This window comes from Polistes canadensis, unplaced genomic scaffold (genome assembly GCF_001313835.1).
Source record: "Polistes canadensis isolate GaletaPanama2010 unplaced genomic scaffold, ASM131383v1 scaffold_21, whole genome shotgun sequence".
Lineage (NCBI taxonomy): Eukaryota > Metazoa > Arthropoda > Insecta > Hymenoptera > Vespidae > Polistes > Polistes canadensis.
The window spans coordinates 762,450-776,533 of record NW_014569568.1 but is presented as its reverse complement, the minus strand read 5'-3'; the positions used below and the strand labels follow the sequence as shown (position 1 = coordinate 776,533).

The 14,084-nt window shown below is 42.9% G+C and overlaps 1 protein-coding gene across 1 annotated transcript in view; it reads right to left on the bottom strand.

Moving 5' to 3' along the window:
* LOC106793923 overlaps positions 1–14,084 on the bottom strand; it is a 95,247-nt gene that overhangs the window by 4,299 nt on the left and 76,864 nt on the right. Inside the window, exons 5-7 of the mRNA XM_014761215.1 lie at positions 5,435–5,691; positions 1,499–1,584; positions 981–1,326 (exon numbers count right to left, since the gene is read on the bottom strand). Of these exons, the coding sequence (XP_014616701.1) occupies positions 981–1,326; positions 1,499–1,584; positions 5,435–5,691 (689 nt within the window). The remainder of the gene's footprint in view (positions 1–980; positions 1,327–1,498; positions 1,585–5,434; positions 5,692–14,084) is intronic.

Here is a 14,084-nt window from a genome sequence, read left to right as displayed (position 1 = left end):
TACACGGCTCGCTTCGTCCATTCCGCGGAGGCATCGGTATCAGTAGCAACGCGTTCTGACCGTGCTACTTGCAACACGTTGCTGTTGTTTTTTAAACAAACAAATTAAACAAAAATCTCGCGATATCAATTCCCATGTCAAGGGTTACAACATAGGGAAACAAATAACTACATACATATATACGTTCCGCCGTTGATCGATCTTCGTGTTTAAACAGAACTAAAGAGAAAAAGATGGCTAGAGAATTTGCACGTGGTGTTTCGGACAGGGATGATACTTAGAATGATGAGTCAAGGGGATGGAGAAAGAGAGAATAGTCTAATAAGAAAAAGTACTTTTTGTAGAAGCTGGGAGCAAAGAGCGAAAGAATGAGACAGAGAGAGAAAGAAAGAAGGATAGAAATAGAAAAAGATAAATTCGTCGAAGGCTGAAAATTCCAAAAGAACCACCGAGTGAAGCCTTCCGCCACCTCTTCGGCCGTTGCCACTGTTCCTCGGCACAGCTCATGCATTATTAAAGCCATGTATTTAGCCGATATGGGTATGCAAAGCAAGACGTAAGCCGCAATAATAAGCGTACGGGGAATGAGAGGAGAAGGAGGAGGGGAAGGTGGAATCGTAGTCGGAGCAAGAGGACTGCGATCAACGTATATAGGTGTTGGATATGGTAAAGGAGAAAGAGTACCTAAAGGAGAATCAGAGAGGGGATGAAGTGGGTTCATGGCGTAGAAACGTATTATATACACGTATAAGGGGTTGCGGTGTACACACTATTCAGGATTTCGTGGCTTACGAGGGTTGGTCCAACGAAGCGGGAGGGTGATACAGGGAGAAAGAGAGAGAGAGAGAGAGAGAGAGAGAGAGAGATGAAGAGAAACAAAGATATAGAGAAAGAGAGAGCGAGAGCGAGCGAGAGAGAGAGAGAGAGAGAGAGAGAGAGATAGATAGTAATAGAGAGGGTAGATTTGCTTTCTCTCTCACCTATGGTGCCCCCTATGGGCGGGGTATAGAGATGCGGTGTTTGCGCCTGCGTCATCGTACTGATGGTGCCCAGGGAGTCGTAGAGCTCGGCGGAGGTGGCAATCGCGTTCCCGGGGAATCCAGCGTGTTCGTAGTAGGCACCACCGGCTCCTGCACCTCCGCCACCTCCGCCACCACCTCCTCCTCCACCCGCGTTCGTCGTACCGTTGGCACCACCGCCACCGCCGCCTCCTCCGCCGCCGCCACCTCCTCCACCGCCTCCGCCACCTCCGCCACCACCGCCTCCTCCGCCGAGCTCGTTCAAGAGCTTGTGCTCGTCCTTGATGCTCCATTTACTCGACCACAGCTGCGAACAGAATGGAAAGAAAGAAGTACAAGAAGATCTCTCGAGTATTTCCTTTTCGTTTCAATGCGTCTATGTAAGTGTACTGCATGTCGTCGTGGTATGCGAGTATGTTTGTTTTCGAGTATCGAGGGTCAAGATCGTAGCTAGAAACTGATTCCTTTCGTATACTCACGTTCGAATAGAGTTGGTCGCCATTGTAGTTGCTTCGCTGTCTCTTCAAGTCGTCTTCGGGATGATCACCCAACTCACGATTGTCGTCTGCAATGAAAACTACGAATGAATTGTAACATTTTGAAAGATTCGTCTCCGATCATTCGTATCGCGAGGACGGTTTTCGCGTTGAATCGGAACATCCAGGGAAATTGTTTTTGCACAATGAGAGAGAGACGGGGAGGAGGAGGAGGAAATTGATCTCTACTCGATCATCTCCTCGTATTAGCTGGCTGCATATCAAGACGGGGAGAAATTAAAGCTGGCCCTCGAAACTAAATTGAATCTGTCGCTCTAGCCGCGCGAATGTTCGGTCGAACCGGCTTGCCGTTTCTCGCGAAGAGAGAGACGATGTATGGCATTGATAGATAGAGAAACAATTTCGATTCCATTATATGTCTTTATTATCTTGTGGCCATCCCGCGTCGCTTTAATATAGAAACACGGGACACGTGGGACAACGACGACGACGACGACGACGACGACGACGACGACGTCAACGACGAGGACGCAATTCCACATACACGAACGTTGGGCAATATCATATAGGTGTGTAGGTATTATATTTTGCGCGCTTGATTCTCTTTCTCTCTACGACCATCCCCTTTTACTCTGTAACCCTGTTGGTTCGTTCGTTCGTTCGGAGAACGAAAGCCGCGAAAGGGGATGTGTGCGAAGCTATGGACAGTGTGTAGCAGACGTAGAGCACCAACGTACGGGGTATCTCGAATAATTAAATGACCATTCGAGGGTAGGAGAGTCGAGGTAGGATGGGCTTGGCGGTGCCTAGCATAGGGCTCGTTAAACCTCCCTGTCAAGTTGTGATTGTCCGGCCAGTCCCGACCATTCGACCGGCAGGATTCGTTCCTGGACCGCTATAAAAGCCCCGTTTCAAACCTACCCAACACACATTTACCCAACACACATCTATCCAACGCGCGGGCGTTTACTTTTGCTCTTTCTCTCTGTCTCTCTCGCTCGCGAATACCACCCCCTGCTCCGTGCCACTTGCTTGAATTTTACGATTCGATCAGCCGAGTTAATCCATCCCCTACAACTTGCAGGTATCTCCCTTTCTCTCTGTCTCTATCTTTGTCGGTGATTCCCTCGGTTATTGCCTCTCACAGTACACCGCGTTACTGTTCTGGGATTTCCACTTTTCTCTGCTGCCGCCGGAACGAGTAAAGCTTTGTTTTCATACCTATGATCTTTCTTTCCTTATATTTGTAAGGTATACGATGTTAGAGAAGCGCGGGCCAAGTTAAACGATATAATCATTCATTTGTAAAATATTCATTCGTAATATGGAGAAATAAAAGTGGACAACTGGCGCCGTGGAACTTTTCGAAAAGTTGAAACGATTAATGCAAATTTTTATAGCGATATAACCTCCCTATCTCTTTCTCTCTTTTTTCAACTGACCGATGTTCCAAAATGACAAGAGTTACGACTCGCGTTCAATAGCTAGGTCAAAATGCATATCCACTGTCCCCCTTTTTTTCTTTTTTTTGACGTCAATTCATGAGAACGTAATAAAGAGAGTCACGGAGAGAGATAGTGAGAGAGAGAAAAGAGCAGTAAATCGAATGATTCGATTGATGCTCGCGAGGGCAGCTAGAGAAGAACTCGTGAGCAGAGCAAGCACGTTATTCGAAAGCAATTGAGTCAATGTTAAGCAATACAATACACGAGTAATAATGGACTTTGGGGTGAATCTGGTCCCGTTGCCAGTCCCCTCCAACTTTGTCGCTCACTACCGATCGTGTGTGTACATCTTTATATATATATGCTTGTATGTGTTAGCGTGCCATGTAGGGTGGGACAGGAACGGCCTTTGGAATTCTACTTGGGGCGAAAAGCGCGCAGATGTAACGCGACAACAAACAGCCTCGATAGATTGCAATGCTTCCCTCGAGAGGTTCTTCGTAAATTCGTAATAAGCTGTAGCGACCAAAACCTCGGCGACGGATTCATCTTCAAATATACTTGTTTCTATCCTTTTAGATTTGTCAACGACTAAACTTGTATTTATATATGCGGTAATAATAATTAATGATAATGTACAAATTTTTGTGTCCTAAATCGATGAATCTTGAAAAGAATTGTTGAAAAATATATAAATAATATCGTCATTCCTTTAGTAAAGCACGATATTTCATTGGGTTTTCGAAAAAAAGTTTTGAATACATTTGTCAAATCTAGGAGATTGGTCGAATTTTATTCGCAGAATACATACAAGATAAATAGATCAACACAAAATGCATATATTCATTTTTTATAAAAGCATTCGATACAAAATGTACGTCGAGAGCTTATTTCCTGTGTTTCATTGCTAACGTAACCGAATACTATTTTTTCGTTCCTTTTTTTCTTTCTTCTTTTTTTCGATTATTATGCACAGTGCACAGGACGACGCTACGTATTATTTAGAATAGCCGGAGAGAAATGAATTTGTTGACAATGAAATAGATGTAGTATACGAGACAAAGTGAAAAGTTATTGAATAGAATGATTTCGGAAGGAACGATAAGAGTCCAGCGTTTGCGTGTATGCAGAGACCAATAATATCCCAGGAGAGAAAGAGGGAGACTAACTAATGTGTCGTTGGGTCGAGGATATAGAAGCTGCTGCGGTCTGTGAAGTTTATAATCTAATACGTACACCCTCCGCGGCCGCAAAACATTGAGTGCTTTCGCCGCGGACGCAACCACTTTTGCGACCGCATCCGTCGCTCGCGTAATTCGATTATATCGAATTACTCGTGTATCATCGGCGCCGGTTCCTGCATTGGTACGAATCGATATATATATGTGCATACTTATACATTTGCGTCGTACGCGGCAAACGTCGTTCGTAATCCATTCCTAGAATATGTTCGAGTCGTATGTATATTTCTTGTATATGTATACTTCTTCGCTGTTGAGCTTTTTCGTCGAAACTCAATTAGGTTGTTCGTATAATTGGCATTTCAAAAAATACTTAATTCGACTTAACGTTTCTATATGTAACTGAATAATCAATTTTGTTGTAGAAAATGTGTTAAATGAAAAATAATTATGGAAAGAAGCATCAAACATTAACCCTTTAAAGCCACGGGTGAAAAGAATTTGAATTTGTTTACTATACTGTGTATATTCTTACTACGAAAAGTTTGAACTGGTAGATACAAAAATGGTTCCTTATTAAATGAAGTATAACGAATTGTTTATAAATTCGATGCGTTCTTTTTGCTTCCGCTCTCTCTCTCTCTCTTTTTTTGCTTCCGCGAACGCGCATCGTCGTAGGTCACGTGTGTACGGCACGTGTCAGGAATATTTCGGGCCGCGTTATTCACGCAATGACAGCAGAATGAATCGCAGCACGTGCTGCGCGACGTTTGACCGATAACCTTGCCGTGTGTGTGGCTAATCTTACTCGAGCCGCGACAACCTCTCCTCTCGCGGTAACCCCGATCGCTCGTAAATAAGTACTCTCTCTCCCTCTCTCCCTTTTCTCCTCTCTATTCCCTTCTCGAAAACAGTTTTATTCGTTCACTCGAAGTAGAAGCACCTTGCCACTAGGTTCGCCCTCATTCGAGAGATTTTATCGCGTCGAAAGAATAAAATAAACTATTACGGAGAATTTCTCTCGATTATCTTGATATAAGTGTTCCTAAAGATTAAATTTAGAATATTTATTTTTTTTTAATTGGAACCGTTAATCGGTGAAACGATAAATATGTTAATTTCGAATAAAATAAATTTAACTAGTTGTATACAAATTCAAAAGATTAATTATCATTTATTATTCATAATTACCGTACTGATATAAAATTATTGAAGAAACATTTTGTACAGATTCGAAATCGAGGATAAAGTATCGTTATAGGAATTCCGTATAAAGCAGAAGGGTGACTCACCGTCATCGGCTCGCTTTCTCTTGATGCTGTTGCCGTTTGGATCCTGATGGTGTGCGGGGATTCCGAGGATGCCACTGATGCTGTAGGCATTGGGAGCGGTGGCCGCAGGATGACCCGTCGGCGTTGCAGGTGCATGGGCTATCACCGACACGGAACCACCTGATCCTGGCTGACCTTGCTGCTGACCTTGCTGCTGCTGCGCCTGCTGTTGCTGATGCGCGTGCTTCGCCTTCTCCGCCGCCTTGTTTCTCACGATTCTGCGAACAATAGGTCGTCGCCGGTAGGTACACTCGGTTCGGTTCGACTCTTAACCCGATAACTCAATACTTTACGCTCGTGCACCATCGGGAGAATTTTGCCGCACGAACCGTACTATAATGCAATATTAAATAATACATAGGTTCCTTCCAAAGAGAAATCTTCACAATTTCAAATATAACATTACACGCGTCCAAGTAAATAGCCTTAACACAAATCATATTCTAATTCGTTCAACGAGTTCTTACCGATAATTCTAATTAAAGGATAATTATTAACGGTTTAATTATTGTCCTCTTTCGATGCGTAAGAACGATAATTATCGATGTATCGTCAGTTAAGGTGACTTTGCTGAACCAGCGTGTAATCGTAAACGAGAAGAAGAGTTCTCGAGGAACTTTACGGATCCGTTGGTTGGGCTTCTTCTTCTTCTTCTTCTTCTTGGAGCATGCAACCCGCGCTTATTATCCGTGATATATCGTGCGTGCGTTTTGAATGGTCAGCCGGTTGGACGTCGGTATCAATTACCTCGGTGAATATTCGCGGCAGCGCCGTTAATCTCACCGCGTGCTGCTAGCTCCTCGCAACACCGGTTTCGGTTCGCGGAAGAAGTTCATACGAGGCGCCAACGACCGACGGCTACGCCCTTTCGCCCTTCTATACGCTTATATAACTCTTTCCACATACGGAAACCAACGGAGTTTTATTATTTTTTTCTTTTTTTTAAATATCCATCCGCTTATTTGTTCGAGATATACCTAATTATATTCGGAGATACACCTTTTTTCTTATTATAGAATATTCATATTTTATTACGAGATTACGATCTTTCTAATTACTTTATTATTTTTTATCGTTTAAATTGCTTGTTATTTATGTTTTCGGTATATGTATATTAATTATTACTCGATCGTTACACGCAAAAGAATGATAATTATAAAAGCGGATTATCTTGAAAATAGGAACAAACGAACTAGGAAAAGCGAATCGATATTGTTCGGAGGAAATCAGCGATAAAAAAATTCAATGCGTCCTGAGAGACATCGATACGTTGAATGGGTTTCGCATTACCAACTCCATTTTCTCTTTTCGTCTGATTTTGCGTTGGCTTTAGTCAACGGTGGTGGGTCAACGAATTCGCAGTTCGGGATGGACCAGTTCGTAATGGATCGACATTAAGTCCTTCGTTTCTGTCGTGAATGTGTTTGTGGGCTAGGTAATCGTGAGGGTGCGAGTAACGGCGATCAATCAGAGGACACCTGTTGCCCGAACTCCCTCGTTCGTTCGCCACCTTCGCCAATTCGCAACAATTAGCAGCGATCCTTATCAAGGTTAGGCTCTAGGGTGATTAGAAGGTATCAAACGGTGTTATGCAAGAACGACCCGACTTATCGCCATACGTCATCGACATTAGTTGTATTAACGTTAACGTTTACGTAATTGTTCGACGATTACCATTGATTAACGATACAACTTTTACATACGAATTTCATATTAAATACATATTTAATATTATTTTTTTTGCACAGTTTCTCCAGCTGGAAGTTAGTTTCCATTCGTCTTCCGTGGTGAAATCGCGGCGCGTGTCTTTCGCGAAACTTAAGGAAACGTAACTACGAGCGTAGACACCTACATAAGTACATACCTAAGTAAAAACGCGAGAATATACGTAGAACGAGTTAACCGCACGCGGTTCTATAACGAGCATAATCGGCAATTTAATTAAGTGCAACGACTCGTTCACTTACAACATGTAACAGTTTGAGATTTTATCTGTGCCGCGGTGCAAACGAGACTACGAAGAAGGAAGGAATAAACACAAGCGCGTTTTCTTTAAGCTAAGGAACTTCGAGCAAAACCACAGTCATCATCGGCCCCGTCATCGGCACCGTCATCATCATCACTGCTCCTACCATCCAGAAACGTGCTCGCGTTAATTGGCGCTGCGTGCCATGCCGATCTAAAGGTTCTTCTCTTCTTTTCTTTCTTTTTTCCAACTCGAGGATATCGATCGACGTGAAAAGTCGGATTCGCGAATACAAGGAAAGATCAAAGGGTTCTTTTATGGTTGCTCCTTGTCGAGAAAATCGAGAAGAGAATGGTGGAGAACGTAAAAAAGAGAAAGAGAAAGAGAAAGGGTGGATGGAAACGAAGAGGAAATGTTAGGATTTGCTTCTCTCTCTATCCTTCTCTTTTTCCAGCCCTCTTGCACTTCATCTAATCATTGAGTGTCTCTGTTCCGTACGGACCACCCTCTCGTGGTTTTATCTACGCCCCTGTTGCGGTCTATGGCCCGTAACGTTGCACCTTGCCTCAGGATTCCGAGTCGAATTCCGTGCACTTTAATGCTTTCTTCTTCTCTCTCTCTCTCTCTCTCTTTCTCTTTCGTTCTTTGGGAAAGAGAGAAAATTCGGAGTCACGAGAGGGAACGAGCCACGACTTTAATCGAGTTCAATTTTATTCGGCGACAAGTGACGCGTTCCGGATCTCGTGGCAAACGAACGAATAAACGTCTTCTAAGTATCTTATTATTTTTTTGTTCTTTTCCGATTGTAAGCAACGAATACCGAATCGAATGTAAGATTAATTTTGCTCTTAAAATCAGATTCTTGCATGTGCTGCACCCGGAAAATTTACAAAGGCAGGCAGGCAGGCGTTTGAGAAGAGGATCGAAGAGGATTCAAAGAAAAGTCGTAGGTGACGCCTATTCGGTACCGTAGACGCGGACGAAGGACGAGTAGAATTATGAGGGTGAAGCGTGTCGGGGGTGGCACGTGGTAGGAAGAAGCCATTTTTCCCCTGGCGCCAAACGATCGTTCCCAAACGGCCACTCCGAATAAACTCTTCGACTTTTCTTTAAGCGTTTCGATCCACCCCTATGATCCTCTTACCTATCCTTTATCCTTATCCTTTGTTCTTGATCGTTTTTCAATGGGTTCTTCAAAATCAAAAAGAAATAATAATATAACGAGATAGAATGTTCGAATGAAAAATAGTTGAGGATACCTTCTAGTGGTACTTGGTCGGTTATTATTTCAACTATACGACGACGAGAGACGCGATTTACCATCGAGAGTATCCATTTCTAGAAGCCATTTTCGACGTCGCCGTTTTTAAACGACTCCGAAAGCTGATTTAAATCACCGGCCGGTCGTACTATACTACGCTCGTATCCGCTCGTATTCCAACGTAACGTCGATATCGTCGCGTTACTTTATCGGGACTGAGGCCAAGTCGATCCATCGAACGATAACTTTCGAAGATAGAGAGAAAGAGAGATGGAAATACAACATAAAGATCATACTCTCAGATCCTCGCATACATTATTTTACTTTACATTATTAGTTCGTATAGTTTATCGTGAAATTGCTTTTTTTTTTCTTTTTTTTTTTATCATATTTCTTTATAGTCATATGTACTACGGTGTGGTTTTTTTTTTATAAAGATATAAAAATAGCATACTATTTTATTCGCCGAGTTTTTCTTTTTTAATCATGCTTTGACCACATCTTACGAAATTATTGCATATATAAATATAACTTTTCTTCTCTCTTTTTCTCTATATCCATAAAATCTTAGATTCTTATTCCGGTGTGTCTTGACGAATATAACGACGAAAAGGTATAGGTACGAAGTAGTTCGTTGGGTCGTTCTTTCGACGAACAAACGCGTGAAGCTTACAAGTTAGAAACCATTGGAGTAAGCTACCATGATGGCGGCCCAACGACGACGACGGCGACGACGACGACGACGACGAAGAAGAAGAGGAGGATACGGCCGTGGTATGACTCTGGAACCACAAACTTTAATGTTGGCATTACTTTTATGCGCGACTTTATGCCAAGTATCCCATCAAATATATGACCCGCGCTTCTGTGTTCCTCTCCTCGTGCGCCGCTTCACAGAGGGAAGAACGAAAAGGCGAGCAGCACACCTCTCTCTCTCTCTCTATATATATATATATATGTAGTATATAGTACATATACACCTATATACGTAGGTAAAGTTACCTATGTTCGTCCTTATCCGCCACCCTCTTCTTCCACTGCTACCCTCTCTCTCTCTTTCTCATTCACCCCTCCCTCCGAACTAAATTATTGCGAATAAAACTTTATACTCAAATTACCTCTACGCGAACTTTATCGCATTTCTCAACGCGATGCTTTCTCCAAGGGAAAGAAGAAGAGAGAGAGAGAGAGAGACAGAGAGAGAGGGAGAGAAAATGGAAGGAGAAATAGGAGGTTTCAGTCGGTGTTAGAAGAGGATTTAAATTTTCTCTCCAACGGAGAGCGTCGGAGCTTAATTTCTTCGGATTTAATCGCCATTTATACGGTCCGCTTTCGAAAGGAGTGTCCTTCGAGCGTAACGGGAACGCGCCTTTCTTAACATTTATAAAGTACAGAAACGATACGAGATAATATAGTGTTATAGCACGTATGTTTTTCCATGAATCGTTATCTACCCAAGTATTATTTATATAGGTCAATATATTCTTCGAATTAGTTTAATTCGATGCCACGTTAATAATTAATATCTCATCTTTTTTTCTAACCCGGTCACCCTTCCTCCCTTCCTCTCTTCCTCCAACTTTTTCGCAAATCAACCAACGACGACGACGACAGGTCTCTCCTCAGGTGAAGAGATTTATTCGCGAGATTAATATCGGCGGCTTTTAAAGTTATTACAGGCCATTATATGCTCCCCATGGAGAATCGCGTGGAGGATTTCAATGGGGATTTTCGGAGGATTTAGCAGCAGCATCCAGGCAGATGCTACGAACTATGGACTAACGCGAGAATATAACTCTAGAACGGAACTCCTCTCTCGTTAACTCCAGAGTCAAGAGAATGAGAAAGAGAGAAAGAGAGAGAGAGAGAGAGAGAGAGAGAGAAAGAGAGAGAAAGAGATGAATAGTGGGTGTAGAGAGAGCGAGAAGGAGAAGAAGAAGAAGAGAGTAGCGAGAACTGTTCCGTCGCGCCATAGACACAATACGGGACTCGCTCCATGGCTATTGTACGCCCTTCAGAGGAGCACAATGCCTGGAAAAGGTGTATCCTGATATTCCGCCACTTCGTTCTCTCTCTCATTCTCTCTCTCTCTCTCTTTCTCTCTTTGTAGCGTACCAAGCTACTCATTCTCCGAGTCCTTCGCTCTCTTCGCGTTGATTCTTGAACAAAAGTTATACCCTTTCCTTCCATCCATCTTATTGTTTTTCTTTATCTAATTCGAAAATAATAGTGTTTGTTTAGTTATTATTTTGTATTACTACGAAATTATTTTTGTTATTTAAAAGAATAATATCTTGGATAAATGAACATTTGTATTTATTTGTATTCCCCAAGGCAGACGATTGAAGGAACGCGTATTGTAGAAATTTCGAACACGAGTTACGGTCAATTCCCAAACTCGTAGCTTCGCAGTGTCGGTGTCTTCTTAATCTTTCGAGGGTTGGAAGAGTGCCATCGGAAGGATCCGCTAGGCGAGCACGAGGAAAGAGGAAAAGAACGAAAGCTATCGAAAAGAAAAGGAAGAGACGTCGAGCTTGCGCAGGAGTTCACGTAGATGCACGCGAAAGAACGTGCTTGCGGATCAGGTATAGGTATAGGTATAGGTTTAGGTATAGGTATATACACCTATATTCCTATATATATATATACAGATATAGCTATAGGTTAGATTAAAGCAGAGTATCGTAGCACCACACCATTTCTGTGCCACCCCAAATGCCGCATCCTAGTCATTTTGATGAAGTGTACCCCTCTGCTTGGGACGAGTATATTATTATACACGTACTACATATATATATGTTCGCACACGTATATACATTTATATATAGAGAGACACGTAGGATGCATTGTCGAACAGCAGCTGCCGTTCACCGGGTATTATATACTAGAAACTATATATATATATACATAACTATATTAACGTAGGTAACGCGTAGAAATACGCGAAAGGCTTCTCTCTTTCTCTCTCTCTTCGTAGAGTCGTTTGCGTGTATATTCCCGTGTGTTTGTTTGCTCGATTCCTCGCCGACAAAAGGTGTGCATCCAACAATACTACCGGCCGAGTCAACAGTCACGACGATACCCTCCTAAGCACAATGTAACACACGATTTATAATGTATCGCCTTTACTGACACCTCGCACGTAAGTACACACGCGCGCGCGCGAGCGCGCGTTCACGTACATTGTATCTATATACGGTGAGAAGTCAAGAGGAGGATACCTTCCGTGTACGCGAACTATTATGAAGTCGACCGTGCACGAATGTCGAACCTTGTGATTTATTCGATGGAGAAATGGTCCTATGTATATATACTATATATATATATATCTATACGATATATATATAATACTGCTGTCAAGCTAGTCAATTTTTTCCTCAATTCGTCTCTCTTTCCATCGGATAAAACCCTCTCTCAATAACGATTTATTAAAAGATTCCGCTTGAAAATATGTACGTCTTTGAAATTTTGCCCGAGCTTCCACCATTGTCGCAGCATGCATCGCAAAGTTGCGGAAGGCTCGTCGCCATTTTGCTTTGGCCAGTCGATTACCGAGAGAACGTATTGTATTCGACCGATCGATAATATTCGATTACGTATCTACACGATCGTTTCATTGACGATATCCTATTAATCTACGAGTACTTGGCGGTTCGTTAACCGTCGGTCATTGCGTTAATCACCGGACCATTAAACGTACGATTCCACGATTCATCGCCCGGTGAATAGCGGTTTCGCTATCATTTTTTGTCTCTCTCTCTCTCTCTTAAATACTACATTGGTTCTTCCATAACGGTGCTTTACTTCTTTGCTTCTTCTTCTTTCGACTTTGTTGTCGACCACACTATAGTAGATCATTGTTCGATACTTTTTAAAGTTTCTTCTCGAACGTTACCTCTTTCGAAACTTGCGATTTGATCAAAATACAAATAATGTTTAACATCTATAACCGCAGGTACAACTATTCTTGACTGTTGAAGAGGAAAATAAAGCGGCATCTTTTTGACTCATTCTGGTGGTGAAGTACTTTTACCCTGTAGAAACTTCTCCGATTGCTACACGGGATATTCCGGGTTCTCGGGTAGAAAGGAAAGGGAAGGACGGGGGAAGCATTATGGGCCGCAGGTAGCGTACGATAGTGAAAGAGGGAGAGAGAGAGAGAGAGCGAGAGAGAGTAGAAGCGACCATCCGGTTTCATTGCGGTTCCGTCTGTCCTCTGACGTTTCCAAGGCAACCTGGATTTCGTGTCCCGGGCGACATCCTCATCTCCTCTTCTCTTCGTCATTGTTATCCTTCGTCCTCGTCCTTCGTCGAAATGTCGTCGAGCAGAAAGCCGAAAGTCTCTTTCTCTCATACCTGGTCTCGTACCACCAGCACACTAGTCGTTGCCTCTTGTTCAGGGAGAGAAACAAGAGGATGAGTGGAGGAACAGAGGGTAGTAGAGATAGCAGAGGGCCCGTAATTGTAACTTCATTTGAGGCTAATTTTAGGCGGGAGGGTATGATGAAACGCGGTAATAATTGCGTTATCCAGACAAAGGACGGTTATGGATACGCGCTGCTACCGCCACAGCCACAACCTCGAAGCATCATCCTCCGCCCACCCTTGAGGGTGCCGTCGAATAAGGTAGAAGCCTCTCTCTCTACTCTACCCGTTTCATCCCTCCCTCGGCAAATATGGCCGCTTTAACGAGGCACACCACCGCGATACACCATATTGTTCTCCTTCGATCTCCCTTATACGCTTGCCTTTTTATGCTTTTTTAACTATCTTCTTTTCTTTCCCGAATCGTTATAGAAACAAATCGTCTACCCTTACAACAATCTATCTTTTATGTTTATTTTTTTTATTCTTTTGCGATTAATATTACGATCCGAGTATATAATAGTATATCGATAGAGATAAATGATAGAGAAACCGTGTTAGTTAACCAATCCGAAACGAAAGTAGAAAGACGAGCCGCGAATAGTCGGTCGGTCATATGAGAAATGGATTTTTTATACGAGCAGAGACGTATTATCTTAGTCTCTTCGACGACAGAAAAGGAAGGAACCAAGTCCCGTCTTGGACTCCCAACCCCTGCAGCAAAGCAAGGAAACGGATGACGAATGCCGATTTGACGGTGGCTCGTCCCAGGGAAGAAGGGGAGTCCCTGAAGCCGATGGAATGGTAAATAAGGCTACGTTCTAGGTAGGCAACGTTATTTATGAGGACGTAATTTAATAAGCGAAAGATGAGCAGGGAGATAGAGCAGAGAGAAAGGGAAATATATAAAAAGAAAAAGAGAAGAAAGAAGCGCCATCCGGAAAGCCGAAAGTGGCATGAAAGTAGCAGTCGTTGTTGTATTCCATTGGTCGTATCCCCATGTAAAAGTAGTAGCTCGT